Source organism: Scyliorhinus torazame, chromosome 11 (genome assembly GCF_047496885.1).
Source record: "Scyliorhinus torazame isolate Kashiwa2021f chromosome 11, sScyTor2.1, whole genome shotgun sequence".
In the NCBI taxonomy this organism is placed as follows: Eukaryota; Metazoa; Chordata; class Chondrichthyes; order Carcharhiniformes; family Scyliorhinidae; genus Scyliorhinus; species Scyliorhinus torazame.
Window position 1 is genome coordinate 149,354,048 of NC_092717.1, and position 17,155 is coordinate 149,371,202.

At 47.0% G+C, this 17,155-nt stretch overlaps 1 protein-coding gene across 6 annotated transcripts in view; it reads right to left on the reverse strand.

Moving 5' to 3' along the window:
* The window catches only part of trappc9 (trafficking protein particle complex subunit 9), a 1,142,468-nt gene that overhangs the window by 1,021,784 nt on the left and 103,529 nt on the right, over positions 1 to 17,155 (reverse strand). For all 6 annotated transcript variants that reach the window (XM_072467873.1, XM_072467875.1, XM_072467870.1 and 3 more), the window contains one exon: positions 3,260 to 3,381. In XM_072467873.1, coding sequence (XP_072323974.1) covers positions 3,260 to 3,381 — 122 coding nt within the window. The remainder of the gene's footprint in view (positions 1 to 3,259; positions 3,382 to 17,155) is intronic.

Here is a 17,155-nt window from a genome sequence, read left to right on the forward strand (position 1 = left end):
TTTGGGCCTACATCCTCTGGGCAGGCACTTGAGAATCCTTTATGGTCGAAATGTCTGTCCAGGTTAAGGCACGGGTGTGTGGTGACCCCGGATTCTTTTGGTCATCTGGAAATCACGGGGTTTGGGGAGCCAACTAAAAAGGTCGAGAGTTTTCTCTTAGCTAAAGAATCTGAGGGCTGATGTGGTGTTTTTGCAAGAGACTCATCTGTAGATGAGGGATCATACCAGGTTTGGGAAGGGGTGGGTGAGCCAGGTCGTTCACTTGGGCTTTAATGGTAGGACGAGGAGAGGCAGCAATTCTAATCAACAAATGGGTTCTTTTGTCAGCGGACAAGGTGGTGGTAGACACATACCGCCAGTAGATGATGATTACAGGGTCTTTGGCAGATAGTTTGGTGGTATTCGTTAATGTATATGCTCCAAATTGGGATGATACAGCATTTATTAGGAAGCTGTTGGTTTCCATTCCAGATTTGCATAAGCACCAACCGATTTCTGGGTGTGATTGAAATTGAGTGCTAGATCCGAAGATGGACCGTTCTAGGACAAAATTGATGTGCTCTCAGGGGTGGCGAAGATGCTGTTAACGATTAAAGAACAGGTGGCGGGGGGGGCGGGGGAGATCCATGGAGGTTTATGCACCTGGAAGGGCAGAGATTAAAGAATTCTTGTTTTTCTCCCTCGTGCAAAAGGATTGACATTTTTTCTGGTGGGTAGGTCTCTTCTCCCTTGGGTGAGGAAGGCAGAATACTTAGTCAGTGTTGTCTCAGATCATGCCCATCATCTGGTAGATTTGGTTCTGGAGCCGGGCCTCGGTCAGCACCCATCGTGGAATTTAGATGCAGGATTATTGATGGATTTGGGGTTTTGTGGGCCTATGTCCAAGGCCATTGGTGAGTATGTGGAGTTCAATAAGAATGATACAGTCTGGCCCTCCATGCTTTGGGAGGCCTTGAAGGTGGTGATTAGAGATGAGATTATATCACAAGATGCACATGGAGAGGGAGGCAAGGGCAGAACGGCAGATGTTGGTCCACGAGATCTTGGAGGTGGACCGCAGGTACTCATGCAACCCTACCTCGGAGTTCCTAGCGAGCAGCAAAAAGCTGCAGACATAGTTTAATCTGTTGTCTCCGGGGAAGGCGGTGAGATAGTTGCGGCAGTCGAGGGTAGCCTTAGATTACGGGAAGAAGGTGAGCTGTCTGTCAGCTCATCAGCTGAGACAGCAGGGTGCCTCGCCAGAGATTATTCAGGTTAGGGATTAGAGTGGGAATTTGGTTTCCACCCCAGATAAAGTTAACAAGGCATTTGAGGCTTTTTATAAAATTCAGCAAGTTTACATTTTACTACTGTTGGAAAAAGGATAAGGACCCAACCGAGTGTGGGTCATACTGGCCTATCTTGCTGCTAAATGTGGATACCAAGATGTTAACCAAGGTATTGGCAGTGAAGCCAGAGCCCTGTCTTCCTGAGGTGATTGTGGAGGATCAGGCAGGCTTTGTCAAGGGGCAGCGATGGATAGCCAATATCCTCAGGCTGCTGAATGTGGTTCTCTCCCCATCGGAGGAGCCCCTGTCGGAGGTGATGGTGTCTTTAAATGCTGAGAAGGTGGAGGAGAGGTACCCGTTCGAAGTCCTGGAAAGGTCCAGTCTTGGACCAAAATTTATTTCATGGGGACGGTTGTTATAGGAGGCCTCCTTGGCTAGCGTTCGCACTAATACCTTCAGTTTGAGATACTTCCATTTGAAAAGGGGGGCCAGACACGATGTCCGAAGACTCCCCTCGTATTTGAGTTAGCGGTTGAGCCCCCTTCGCCTTAGCGTTGAGCTGAGTGGAAGGGCTCAAGATGGGGAGAAGTGGAGCACAGGGTGTCCCGCTATGTTAATAATCTGTTGTTTTATGTAGGACCCGGCCCCAGTGTATGTGATATAATGGAGCTATTGAGGCGTTTTGGTTCATTTTGGGATACAAGTTCAATTTGGAAAAGAATGAAAGTTTCCCGGTTAATTGTTTCGGAGGACTCGCATTTGGCAGACAGAGTGAAAATGAAAGAGAGGGAGCCAAGAGTAGATGATGAGGTGTGGAGTCAAGCTCTTCGCAGGGTGAATTCCACGTCTTCATGTGCGCGACTTGGTCTGATCCAGCTTAAAGTGGTGCACAGGGTGTAGCTGATCAAAACTAGGAGTGTTTTTCTTTCTGGAGGTATAAGGCAGATGTGAGCGGTGTTCAGGAGGGCTGGCCAATCACACACATGTTCTGGTCTTGCCCCAAATTGCTAAGCTTTTGGGTCTCCTTCTTCAACACCATATCAGCAATTCTGAATATTGAGCCATTTTTGGGGTGTCAGGACTTGCCGGGGCTGCAGATGGGAGTGAAGGCAGATGTCCTTGCCTTTGCATCGCTGATTTCCCAGAGGAGAATTCTGCTGGGGTGGAGGTCCTCTTCTCCGCCCAGCGTCTCGGTATGATTGGGGGACCTAATGGAATGCTTGTACCTGGAGAAAGTCAAGTACACCCTCAGGGGGTCGGTTGAAGAGCACTATCGGAGATGGCAGCCATTCATGACCTACTTTAAGGAATTAATCATCGTCAGCTGTAAAGCAAGGGGTGGGAGCACATTATTTTCTCAAAGCGTTGGGTTCCTTCAGCACAGAGATTAAGCCCAACACTGTATATTTTATAAAGTTATCTTTCTTGCTAACTGGACTTTTTCAGCTGAACAAATTAAGATGACTCCGACAAGACCCCTGATCACAGGATTGAACCACTGCCTGGGAGCTATCGTCAGGAGCTTCAAGGGACAAATAATTATTTTGTCAGTTTCTGGGATGCCACACCTCGTTATGCCTAGAGAGGTACTAACAGACTCCCATGACACCTGGGACTGTTCAGACAGCAAGAACAAAGAAAAGTACAGCACAGGAACAGGCTCTCCGGCCCTCCAAGCCTGCGCCGACCATGCTGCCCGTCTAAACTAAAATCTTCTCCACTTCCGGGGTCCGTATGCCTCTATTCCCATCCTATTCATGTATTTGTCAAGATGCCCCTTAAACGTCACTAAAGATTCCAGATTTCAAAGGAAAGGATTCCAAAAACCAATTTCAAAGGAAACGATAGGAATGTCATTTGCATGTAGTAAGCCAACCATATCATTCTAATGTAATGGTGTACTTTTTTATTTCAAATTGGATGATACACGAATCCCAATATGTCAAAAGTCTCATATACCAGTCCTTTACAGTTCACTATTTCAAGATTACCTTGCCAAAGTAAGTAATAGCTTCCTTATATTTGTCAATAATATCCTCAGGACTCAGACAGTTCTTCGCTCTTCCAATCTCAGTACTAGTGTCGGCACTGATGCCATTTGTTGTTAATGCACCTGGAAGTTTAGAAAAAGCAACAAAATAAGCATTTTAAAATCAAAATTCTGTGTAGAAATCTCAACCTATGTTGCCACGCAGGTTATTAAAAAAAAAGATTAAACATAGCACAAGTGGATAGCACTGTGCCAGGTTCGATTCCCCGCTGGGTCACTATCTGTGCGGAGTCTGAACGTTCTCCCAGTGTCTGTGTGGGTTTCCCTCCCACAGTCCAAAGACATGCAGGTTAGGTGGATTGGCCATGATAAATTGCCCTTAGTGACCAAAAAGGTTAGGAGGGGTTATTGGGTTATGGAGATAGGGTGGAAATGAGGGCTTAAGTGGGTTGGTGCAGACTCGATGGGCCGAATGGCCTCCTTCTGCACTGTATGTTCTATGATCTATGATAGTCATTAAGCTACTCCCATTAAGCAAGAGCCATTATCCATCACAACTCAAATCACTTTGTTTTGGTAGATGAAAACACAGATGCGATGAACCAAAAGGCCACCTTCTATTTTGTAACCTTGCATTGGATCATAAAACATGCAGTAATTGTATATTTTCAATACGATGGCTCATAATGTCCATGATCCAGAAAGGCCAGAGACAAATAATTGATAACCCTATGCCTTTTGGACCACAGTACTATGCACAAACAACTACCAGAGGTATGGTGAGCGTTTGGAAACAATATGAAATAAACCACACTCTATTCAGTAATGTCATGCAAAGCTTCACACTTCTGCTTCAAGAGAAAATTATGACGGTTAGTCTCAAAATCTATCTTCAGTGACGAGGTTGGCAGGATCCAGTATAGTCAGTGTTACTGGCTGTTGCTGGAGCAAAAGGAGTTCCAAATCTTCAATGCAAACAAACACCCTGGTCACACTACAAGTCAAGAACATCTAGTACTGGTGCATCGTTTGAAACAAAAGCACCAACATGGAATAAATGCAAATCAACAGGATGCAAGTCATCGAGACATTTTTTTTTTTAAATTGCCAATTAGAGTACATTCCCTACTTTGTCTCTTTCCAAACTGCTAATGCTTAATCAAGTTAAAATCTGCCTTCAATTCCATGAGTTTCCACTTCGGCCAACAGCCTCTTAAGAGGTACTTCATCAAAGGCTTTCTAGCAGTCCACGTAAATGAGATTATCATGAATCTGCAAGGAGACAGCAGAAGGCAGTATTCAAAGGGACTTAACTGGTATGTGTCTCTCTCGGTAACAAAGTTAGAACGGCAATTTAGATAATAAACAAATGTGAATAGCTTATGGAGGAGAAACAAACGATAGAGGATTGGGAAGGTTCATGAGAAAGTCAAGGAAGCTGATAGGGGCAGACAGCCGAATACATAGAAGGCAGACAGCCGAATACATAGAAGGCAAAATTAAAGAACAACAAAGGTATAATTGCCTGAGAAAACAGCAGCGGCAGTTACCATCCAGCAGTCTCAGAAAGCGGACAGGTCAGTTTCCAACCACCAAGCCTGAAGGCCAAGTCCACATAAAATGAGCTTCAAAGTCTTAGAGCCAAGGCAGTGCAGAGAACCTTTATAACAGCAGTTTCAAAATATCTTTGCTGGACCAGAAAAAAGACGGTTTTCATATTTAAGTATCATCCCTGGACTGTGCAGTAACTATAGCTAATTATTCAATTTTGATGCTGTTTGGCAACAGGGACGTCTCAGAGTTCAGGTATCGTAGATGCATTGTGTAACAAGGTGTATGTTCTATATAAACTGTGTCTAATAATTCATACATCTTAATTATGTGAATAGAGGCATCCCATTTGTGTGTATTTATCTTTTCTTTACTTTAATAGTCCTGAACGTTGCGAAGGGGGGGGGGGGACAAACCACATTCATATATTTTGGTCCTGTCCAAAACTGGAGGGTTACTGGAAGGAGGTGTTTAAGGTAATCTCTAAACTGGTGCACGTGAAACTGGACCCGGGCCCTTGGGAGACTATATTCGGGGTGCCGGACCAGCCAGGGTTGCAAACGGCCGCAGAGGCAGATGTTGTAGCCTTCGCCTCGTTGATCACGCGAAGGCGGATCCTGTTAGGATGGACATCAACCTCTCCACCCTGTGCCCTGGCGTGGCAGGGGTCCTGCTGGAATTCTTGACGCTTGAAAAGGTCAAATTTGAACTGAGGGGAAGGATTGAGGGGTTCTACAATTCATGGGCGTTATTCATTATGCACTTTCGAGAATTGGATCACATCGAACATTAGGGGGGTGGGGAGGGAGGGGGCTGGGAGGGTTAGGGGGAAGAGGGACTGTATGTGTTAATGTTGACTGTGGGTGATTCCTGATTCCTTTTTGTCATTTGTTTATGTTAACATGCGGGCTAATATTTAGGGTTTGTTGGGAGGATGGGATCGTTGTTATTGATATGGGGATTGACATTACATTCGTTACTGATTATCGTTGGGTGTAAATTTGGGAGAAAATGTGAAAAAGGAGAATAATTTTTTTTTTTAAATAATAAATAATCCTTAATTGTTCCACAACGACTGTGCTATTTATTCTCACTGGGGTTTCACTTGTCTCCTCACACACCGAAACGAAGTAAAACTATACACCCTCAAAGAACCAGTGATCCACGTTGGGATACCCTCACCGATAACATCAGTGTGCTCCACGACAAGGTCCACAGACACTTCCCTGTCCACCACTTTATTCACCTCTTCAAATAATTCAATCAGGTTTGTTCCTTCACAAATATATGTTGGTTTGCTGATCAGCTGAAAATTAACGGTGGCAGAATTTAATTGGAGACAACCATGTTGCACAGACAGGAAATTGGCTGAGTGGTAGTAAATAATGGACGAGGGCATACTTTCATCTGTGAGCCATACTAGGCATCTGGAGCAATAACTAGTGATGCCCTTGGATAATTGTCACGACAATCCAAAGGCAATTAATAATAAAAATAATTCTTATAATGTTTGTAGAGTTTCCTAACTCTTCCAGGAACTTGATCTTGGGTTAAAATGACACACATTTTACATAGTCTTTTAAAAGTTCTATTTGCACTCTTTTCAGAAGCAATGACATTTCTCAAAAAGGTAAGAACGGTCATTCCAATGACAATAGGAATGTGGAGAAATAATTCTCCCCATTCATGCTGCCAGAAATATGAATGAGAATTTTACATTTGAATACATATTATTGAGACCAGTAAGATTTTCAAATAAAATTGCTGCTGAAAGTAGAGGGTCATGTTTGAGTTCCTTGTAGTTATATGGAAGTCTGAGACTAGATTTGTGTGCAATACGAAAGAACTCACAAGTAGGCGAGTTCTTTTGTATTGTTTTTTTTAAATGTTTGTTTCTGTAGTTTACTTTAACCTTTTGTGATATTGCTGACAAATTACATTGCATCTGAATAAAACGTTCTGATGAGCAACGATTAAAGATTTCATCCTTCTTAAATTAACAAACTTCACCAAATAATTATTACACACTGAAAATGCATCATATTTTGCTGGAATGCAAAATTCAGATAGTAACTTAAAATGCCCAGTTCAGTAGGAAAGTAAAAATCTCTGTTGTGCATGACAAACATTTTGCAACAACATTTCTAGTTTGGTGGGGAGGGTGAAAGCTGATCTGGCAAGGTGGGATGGTCTCCCTCGGTCATTGGCGGGTCGGGTACAGGCGGTTAAAATGAATGTGCTGCCGCGATTCCGGTTTATTTTTCAATGCCTGCCGATTTTCCTACCAAAGAGATTGAAGGGATGATTACCTCGTTCATATGGGGAGGGAAGGTGGCCAGAATTAAAAAGGTGCTACTACAGAGAGGAAGGCACGCAGAGGGTTTGGGTCTTCCGAACCTGATGTATTGTTACTGAGCGGCGAATGTGGAGAAGGTACGGAGGGGGTTGACTCTCAATGGGTGAGAATGGAGGAGAGTTTGGGTAGCGGATCGGGATTGAAGGTGCTAGAGACAGCGCTGCTCCCGACGGCCCCGGAGAGATATTCAGGGAGTCCGGTAGTAATAGCTTCGTTGAGAATTTGGAGGCAGTTTCGACAACACTTCAGGTTGGGGGCAGGGTCAAGGGAAATGCTGATTCGGGGGAACCACAGATTTGAGCCAGGGAAGTGGGATGGAACTTTTCGGAGATGAGAGGAGAAAGGAATTAGGTCACTAAAAGATTTATTTCTTGGGGGTCGTTTTGTGGGATTGAAGGAGCTGGGAGCGAAGTATGGGCTGGAGCAGGGGGAAATATTTAGATACATGCAGGTTCCAGACTTTGCCAGGAAGGAGATACAGAGCTTCCCAGTAGAGCCGGCTTCCACATTGCTGGAGGAGATGCTGACGACAGGAGGACTGGAGAAGGGGGTAGTATCGGCGGTTTACGGGGCTATTTTGGAGGAGAAGGCGCCGCTAGAAGTGATCAAGGCAAAGTGTGAGGAAGAGTTGGGAGAGGGTATGGAGAGGGGGTGCTGGTGTGAGGTGCTCCGGAGGGTCAATGCCTCCACCTCGTGTGAGAGGTTGGGGCTAATACAGCGGAAGGTGGTGTATAGAGCACATCTTACAAGGGCGAGGATGAGCCAGCTCTTTGAGGGGGTAGAAGATGTGTGTGAACATTGTGGGAGAGGCCCCGCAAACCACGTTCATATGTTTTGGTCCGGTCCAAAGCTGGAGGATTACTGGAAGGAGGTTTTTGGGGTAATCTCTAAAGTGGTGCACGTGAAACTGGACCAGAGCCCTCGGGAAGCCATATTCTGGGTGTCGGACCAGCCAGGGTTGCAAACGGGCACGGAGGCAGATGTTGTAGCCTTCACCTCGTTGATCGCCAGAAGGCGATCCTGGTAGCATGGAGATCAACCTCTCCACTCTGTGCCCTGGTGTGGCGGGGGGACCTGCTGGAATTCTTAGCGTTTGAAAAGGTCAAATTTGAACTGAGGGGAAGGATGGAGGGATTCTACAATTCATGGGCATTACTCATTATGCACTTTCGTGAATTGGATCACATCGAACATTGGGAGGGTTGGGGGTGGGGGGGAAGAGGGACTGTATGTGTTAATGGTGACTATCGGTGATTCTTGATTCCTTTTTGTCATTTGTTTATGTTGACATGCAGGCCAATGTCTCGGATTTGGTTGGAGGATGGGATCGTTGTTATTGAAATGGGGATTGACATTACATTCGTAACTGATTATTGTTGGGTGTAAATTTTGGAGAAAATCATAAAGAGGAGGAGAATAAAAAATATTCTTTAAAAAAGCATTTTGCATGCAAGATAGCAAGTGACTGAACATTAATACAATATCCACAACTATAAGTTGTTGTCTGTGAAAGTTCGGACACTTCGACCACTTCATTATTCAAATGTTTTACCCAGGTGCTCTTATTTGGGAGATGAACAAAAGACAAACACAAGTTCACAATTCAACCAAATTTATTATCAAACACAGTAAAAAGTCCCCCCCAACCCTTTAATTATCTCAACGACACAAATCCCAAAATTCTTGGTACTACCCATGTCGATGAACTCAATCGAGCTGCAGGTCCAATTCAGAATCTCAGTTGTCATAGGGCCTCCATCCCCGAAGGTGAGTCTCGCATGCTGCTTCCTTCTGTGCTCTGGTCCGCCATCAAATCTTCTCTGTTGCCTCTGCGTCAAGTATTCGCTGGGAGGGTCCTGGTGGCCGATTCTTATTCCCCTCTTCACGTCTTTCTAGAAATTTCTCTGGCCCTCAGCCAATGAGGTCTCGGGGCAGGAGTCACAACACGCAATGGAAATGCCAGTTGCAACTGTGCAGGACACCAGGAACCCATCCCCAGGCAGTCCATCTCCAGGTATGTTGTCCGCCCGTAAACTTACTTCATATATGGTAACAGCTGGAAATCGGAGCACCAGAAAGTCTAGCTTCATTTGGGCAATCCACAACAATTGATCCATGTAAATGGGACCAATTGTCTTCTATGTCCTGTTTCTATGGAGTCCCAGACTTGCCCTTACTATCTGTCTCTGCTCAGTGTATTCGAACCTGGCTGTTTGAATTCCCATTAGACCTGCCCCATGTCCTGATTTAAAATATCCAATTGTTAATTTAAAGTGTTCAATTGGCGGGTGCGGCGATGACCAGCTGAGTCGCACGTTTCGGCAGCTCCCTGTGAAACGGACTTTTGGGCTCTTGATAGGAGCCCCAACGGCAATTTTGACGGCTAAAAACACTGTGCGGTAAACCAGAAGAGAATCCCCCCTGGATACGGATGGAAAAAGGAGGAGAGAGTGGCCAGATTGCAGTGGATCCTTTAGAACAGCGGCAAGGAAGGCAAGCAAAAACCAAGATGGCGTCGGAAGGTGGCAGTTTAACATGGGGCCCTGAACAACAAGAGTTCTTGAAATGCTGTGTGGAAGAAATCAAAAAGGAAATGAAGAAAGAGCTGTTGGCCCCGATACTACAGGCGATCGAAGGGCTAAAGGAGGAACAAAAGACCCAGGAGCGGGAGCTTCGGGTCGTGAAGGCAAAGGCAGCCGAGAATGAGGACGATATACAGGGCCTGGTGGTGAAGACGGAGACGCAGGAGGCACATCAGAAACGATGTGTGGAAAGGTTGGAGGCACTGGAAAACAACGCAAGGAGGAACAACCTGAGGATTCTTGGTCTTCCTGAAGGTGTGGAGGGAGCGGACGTCGGGGCATATGTGAGCACGATGCTGCACTCGTTAATGGGAGCGGAGGCCCCGGCGGGTCCGTTGGAGGTGGAGGGAGCATACCGAGTGATGGCGCGAGGACCGAGAGCAGGAGAAATTCCCAGAGCCATAGTGGTGAGATTCCTCCGTTTTAAGGATAGAGAAATGGTCCTTAGATGGGCGAAGAAAACTCGGAGCAGTAAATGGGAGAACGCGGTGATCCGCGTTTATCAAGACTGGAGTGCGGAGGTGGCGAGAAGGAGGGCGAGCTTTAATCGGGCCAAGGCGGTGCTTCATAAAAAGATAAAATTTGGAATGCTGCAACCGGCAAGACTGTGGGTCACATATCGAGGGAGGCACCACTACTTTGAGACGGCGGATGAAGCGTGGACTTTTATTGTGGAAGAAAAACTGGAATGAGCGGGTTATTAAAAAGAACGTTCAAACAAAGTGGTAGGACGAATGTGGGGGGCAAAGAGGGGTTTTATGTACTAATCCTGCGATGTGGTAACTTTTCTCTCTCCCACAGGTGGTGATGGGGGGAGGAGGGGAGGTGGAGGAGATGGGGCGTTGGCCATTGGGGGCGGGGCCAAGGGAGAAGCGCGGGCTTGGTTCCCGCGCTATGATAATCATGGCGGGAATAGAGAAGCAGGAAGGAGGGGGCGTTGCACGGTGCGAGCCGGGGTCACGGGGGGAAGCCGAGGTCAGCCAGAGTTTGCTGACTTCTGGGAGCAACATGGGGGGAGTAATTACGCTAGCGGGGGATCTAGCGGGGGGGGTGGGAGGGGGGAATTACTGGGTTGCTGCTGCTGGGGAGAGGGGGGAGCTGGTATGGGAGAGGAGGGGCGGGGGGGCACCGCCTGGGGGAGATACAGCTGCGTGGGAACCGGGTGAGGAGCTGGAAAAAGGTGATGGCTAATCAACAGGGGGGGGGGGGGGGGGGGGGGTAGGAAGCCCCCCAACTCGGCTGATCACGTGGAACGTGAGAGGGCTGAACGGGCCGATAAAGAGGGCACGGGTACTCGCACACCTTAAGAAACTAAAGGCAGATGTGGTTATGTTACAGGAAACGCACCTGAAACTGATAGACCAGGTTAGGCTACGCAAAGGATGGGTGGGGCAGGTGTTCCATTCGGGGCTAGATGCGAAAAACAGGGGGGTGGCTATATTAGTTGGGAAGCGGGTAATGTTCGAGGCAAAGACTATAGTGGCGGATAACGGGGGCAGATACGTGATGGTGAGTGGCAAACTACAGGGGGAGACGGTGGTTTTGGCAAACGTATATGCCCCGAACTGGGATGATGCCAATTTTATGCGGCGGATGCTCGGACGCATTCCGGACCTAGAGATGGGAAAGCTGATAATGGGGGGAGATTTTAATACGGTGTTGGAACCAGGGCTGGATAGGTCGAAGTCCAGGACTGGAAGGAGGCTGGCAGCAGCCAAGGTGCTTAAAGATTTTATGGAGCAGATGGGAGGTGTAGACCCGTGGAGATTTAGCAGACCTAGGAGTAAGGAGTTCTCGTTTTTCTCCTATGTCCATAAAGTCTACTCGCGAATAGACTTTTTTGTGCTGGGTAGGGCATTGATCCCGAAGGTGAGGGGAACGGAGTATACGGCTATAGCCATTTCGGATCACGCTCCACACTGGGTGGACTTGGAGATAGGGGAGGAAACAGGAGGGCGCCCACCCTGGAGAATGGACATGGGACTAATGGCAGATGAGGGGGTGTGTCTAAGGGTGAGGGGGTGCATTGAAAAGTACTTGGAACTCAATGATAATGGGGAGGTCCAGGTGGGAGTGGTCTGGGAGGCGTTGAAGGCGGTGGTTAGAGGGGAGCTGATATCAATAAGGGCACATAAAGGGAAGCAGGAGAGTAAGGAACGGGAGCGGTTGCTGCAAGAACTTTTGAGGGTGGACAGACAATATGCGGAAGCACCGGAGGAGGGACTGTACAGGGAAAGGCAAAGGCTACATGTAGAATTTGACTTGCTGACTACGGGCACTGCAGAGGCACAATGGAGGAAGGCACAGGGTGTACAGTACGAATATGGGGAGAAGGCGAGCAGGTTGCTGGCACACCAATTGAGGAAAAGGGGAGCAGCGAGGGAAACAGGGGGAGTGAGGGATGAGGAAGGAGAGATGGAGCGGGGAGCGGAGAGAGTGAATGGAGTGTTCAAGACATTTTATAAAAAATTATATGAAGCTCAACCCCCGGATGGGAGGGAGAGAATGATGGGCTTCTTGGATCGGCTGGAATTTCCAAGGTGGAAGAGCAGGAAAGGGTGGAACTGGGAGCACAGATCGAGGTAGAAGAAGTGGTGAAAGGAATTAGGAGCATGCAGGCGGGAAAGGCCCCGGGACCGGATGGATTCCCAGTCGAATTCTATAGAAAATATGTGGACTTGCTCGCCCCGGTACTGACGAGGACCTTTAATGAGGCAAAGGAAAGGGGACAACTGCCCCCGACTATGTCTGAAGCAACGATATCGCTTCTCTTAAAGAAGGAAAAGGACCCGCTACAATGCGGGTCCTATAGACCTATTTCCCTCCTAAATGTAGATGCCAAGGTCCTGGCCAAGGTAATGGCAATGAGAATAGAGGAATGTGTCCCGGGGGTGGTCCACGAGGACCAAACTGGGTTTGTGAAGGGGAGACAGCTGAACACGAATATACGGAGGTTGTTAGGGGTAATGATGATGGCCCCACCAGAGGGAGAAACGGAGATAGTAGTGGCGATGGATGCCGAGAAAGCATTTGATAGAGTGGAGTGGGATTATTTGTGGGAGGTGTTGAGGAGATTTGGTTTTGGAGAGGGGTATGTTAGATGGGTGCAGCTGTTGTATAGGGCCCCAGTGGCGAGCGTGGTCACGAATGGACGGGGATCTGCATATTTTCGGCTCCATAGGGGGACAAGGCAGGGATGCCCTCTGTCCCCATTATTGTTTGCACTGGCGATTGAGCCCCTGGCGATAGTGTTGAGGGGTTCCAAGAAGTGGAGGGGAGTACTTAGAGGAGGAGAAGAACACCGGATATCTTTGTATGCGGACGATTTGCTACTATACGTGGCAGACCCGGCGGAGGGGATGCCAGAAATAATGCGGATACTTGGGGAGTTTGGGGATTTTTCAGGGTATAAATTGAACATGGGGAAAAGTGAGTTGTTTGTGGTGCATCCAGGGGAGCAGAGTAGAGAAATAGAGGACCTACCGTTGAGGAAGGTAACAAGGGACTTTCGTTACCTGGGGATCCAGATAGCCAAGAATTGGGGCACATTGCATCGGTTAAATTTAACGCGGTTGGTGGAACAGATGGAGGAGGATTTCAAGAGATGGGATATGGTATCCCTGTCAATGGCAGGGAGGGTGCAGGCGGTTAAGATGGTGGTCCTCCCGAGATTCCTCTTTGTGTTTCAGTGCCTCCCGGTGGTGATCACGAAGGCTTTTTTTAAAAGGATTGAAAAGAGCATCATGGGTTTTGTGTGGGCCGGGAAGACCCCGAGAGTGAGGAAGGGATTCTTACAGCGTAGCAGGGATAGGGGGGGGCTGGCACTACCGAGCCTAAGTGAGTATTATTGGGCCGCTAATATTTCAATGGTGAGTAAGTGGATGGGAGAGGAGGAGGGAGCGGCGTGGAAGAGATTAGAGAGGGCGTCCTGTAGGGGGACTAGCCTACAGGCTATGGTGACAGCCCCATTGCCGTTCTCACCGAGGAACTACACCACAAGCCCGGTGGTGGTGGCTACACTGAAGATTTGGGGACAGTGGAGACGGCATAGGGGAAAGACTGGAGCCTTGGGGGGGTCCCCAATAAGAAACAACCATAGGTTTGCCCCGGGGGGAATGGATGGGGGATATGGAATGTGGCAAAGAGCAGGAATAACGCAACTGAAAGATCTGTTTGTGGATGGGAAGTTCGCGAGTCTGGGAGCGCTGACCGAGAAATATGGGTTGCCCCAAGGGAATGCATTCAGGTATATGCAACTGAGGGCTTTTGCGAGGCAACAGGTGAGGGAATTCCCGCAGCTCCCGACACAAGAGGTGCAGGACAGAGTGATCTCAAAGACATGGGTGGGGGATGGTAAGGTGTCAGATATATATAGGGAAATGAGGGATGAAGGGGAGACTATGGTAGATGAACTAAAAGGGAAATGGGAAGAAGAGCTGGGGGAGATCGAGGAGGGGCTGTGGGCAGATGCCCTAAGCAGGGTAAACTCGTCGTCCTCGTGTGCCAGGCTAAGCCTGATTCAGTTTAAGGTATTACACAGGGCACATATGACTGGAGCACGGCTCAGTAAATTTTTTGGGGTGGAGGATAGGTGTGCGAGGTGCTCGAGAAGCCCAGCGAATCATACCCATATGTTTTGGTCATGCCCGGCACTACAGGGGTTTTGGATGGGGGTGACAAAGGTGCTTTCAAAAGTAGTAGGAGTCCGGGTCGAACCAAGCTGGGGGTTGGCTATATTTGGGGTTGCACAAGAGCCGGGAGTGCAGGAGGCAAGAGAGGCCGATGTTTTGGCCTTTGCGTCCCTAGTAGCCCGGCGCAGGATATTGCTAATGTGGAAAGAAGCCAAGCCCCCGGGGGTGGAGACCTGGATAAATGACATGGCGGGGTTTATAAAGCTAGAGCGGATTAAGTTCGCCCTAAGGGGGTCGGCTCAAGGGTTCACCAGGCGGTGGCAACCGTTCGTCGAATACCTCGCAGAAAGATAGACGGAATGGGAAAAAGAAGGCAGCAGCAGCAGCCCAGGATCGGGGGGGGGGTGGGGCAGGGGGAGGAGGAACCAGAAGGACTCTCAGGGTTGTTAATATATACTGTATAGTATGTATAGGTCGTTGCTACAGATAATTATATATTGGACTGTTAAATTATATTTTTGGAGAGTGTTACTTGTGACAAGGCAGTTGCCAATTAGGGCTAGTTTTCATTTTTGTTATTTATTATTTATTCATTTTTTGTTTATAAAATAGGTCATTGTTATTTGTGTTGTTATAATATTGTGTAAAGGATGCACAATGTACTGTGTTGGTTGACCAAAAATTTTCAATAAAATATTTAATTAAAAAAAATAAAGTGTTCAATTGTATATCGGGCTTCAAATTCAAGTCATTGTCCATTTTACCACAATAAGTATGCATTATCGCAAGAAGATCATTTACAATTTTGTTTACAAGAGTTATTAAAGTACCTAACAATGGCCAGACTCAATACTATAGTGGGCCATATCCATCACAGAAAAATGTTTGTTGCTCCTAAATTACCAAAGAATTCAGATGGCGACCACAGAGCAGGGCAACCACCTTTATACCACTATGGCAAACAGATCAACTGGAGTGCCAAGCTGCTCTCCAAATAAGCATAAATAAATCTTCCCAAATGTATGGTTTTACACTGGCATGTATGTAATGAATGTGTTGCGAAGCAGGTAAACATTTTCTTGCACATGCCGTTTGAGACTGAAATTTTTTGTTGTTGTGAACTTGCTCAAATGGTTGCGTGCCGCAAATGGATCCATGGCTCAAAAATAAGGTACCATCGATGATCTGGCAATTGTTAACAGATCCACCCCACCACACAGCCATTTACTCTGAACTTCTAGCTGGAAAATGTTCCATGGCCAAGGTTTGTGATTGCTCTCATCTTCAAAAGAAGATTCACTTCTCGATGCTCTACAAATTTATTATGGTGTGTGATTGAATACATTTGAGAGGAATTAAAAATAGTTCTCTGGCCATGAGGAAGAACAAAAAAAAAAAATGCAAAAAGCTTAAAGATAGATATTGACGTGATTAGGTAAAATGATGGTGTAAAATTGATGCAAAGGGCGTTTTCAATATCCTGTACATTTTACAAACTACTAAAGGGTAGCACGGTAGCACAAGTGATTAGCACTGTGGCTTCACAGCACCAGGGTCCCAGGTTAGATTCCCTGCTGGGTCACGGTTTGTGCGGAGTCTGCACGTTCACCCAGTGTCTGCGTGGGTTTCCTCCGGGTACTCCGGTTTCCTCCCACAGTCCAAAGACGTGCAGGTTCGGTGGATTGGCCATGATAAATTGCCCTTAGTGACCAAAAAGGTTAGGATGGGTTATTGGGTTACGGGGATAGGGTGGAAGTGAGGGCTAAGTGAGCCGGTGCAGACTCAATAGGCCGAATGGCCTCCTTCTGCACTGTATGTTCTATGTTCTTTTTTAAAAATAAATTTAGAGTACCCAATTCATTTTTTCCAATTAAGGGGCAATTTAGTGTGGCCAATCCACCTAACCTGCACATCTTTGGATTGTGGGGGCGAAACCCACGCAGACACTGGGAGAATGTGCAAACTCCACATGGACAGTGACCCAAAGCCGGGATCGAACCTGGCACCTTGGCACCCTGAGGCAGCAGGGGTAGCCCACTATGTTCTGCTCCACATATTACTGTGTTTCCCCTGGGGCATGGTGCCACTGTGGTTAGCACTGCTGCCTCACCTTTACAGGGACTCGGGTTCAATTCCAACCTTGGGAGACTGTGGAATTTGCACGTTCTGCCAGAGTCTGCGGGGTTTCCTCCCATAGTCCAAAGCTGTGCAGATTTTGTTGGTTGACCATGCTGGATTGCCCCTAGGTGTTGTGCGGTTACAGGGATAGGGCAAAGGAGTGGGCCTGGCTGGGGTGCTCTTTCAGAAGGTTGCCGCAAACTTGATGGGCCAAAAAGCCTCCTCCTGCACTGAAAGTATTCTATGAGGGTATTCGATGATTCTAACTGTACTGGAAGGATCTCAACTCTTGATGTGAAACGTGCTATCCCTCCTTTTCTTTCTTTGTGGAATGGAATTTGATTAGTAGGGGAACATCATTTGAGGACGGAAGTCAACTATATTCACAATACATTTAGGCCGGCAACTACATTTTAGTCTATCCTGAGACATTTTAGAACATAAATTTGCTTTTAAAATCATTGTCCATGTGCAACTTCGACCAATCAGAATAGATAATATTCACCACTTAAAAGATATCCTAAATTAGCATAATATTAGGACACTTTCCACTGTTCAATTGGAGAACATTTTGGTTCATCCAGCACTGGTTGGTGCACAAACAATGTGATAATACAGGTATTGGTGAACAATTTTATGCAGTTAGTCATAACTGATTA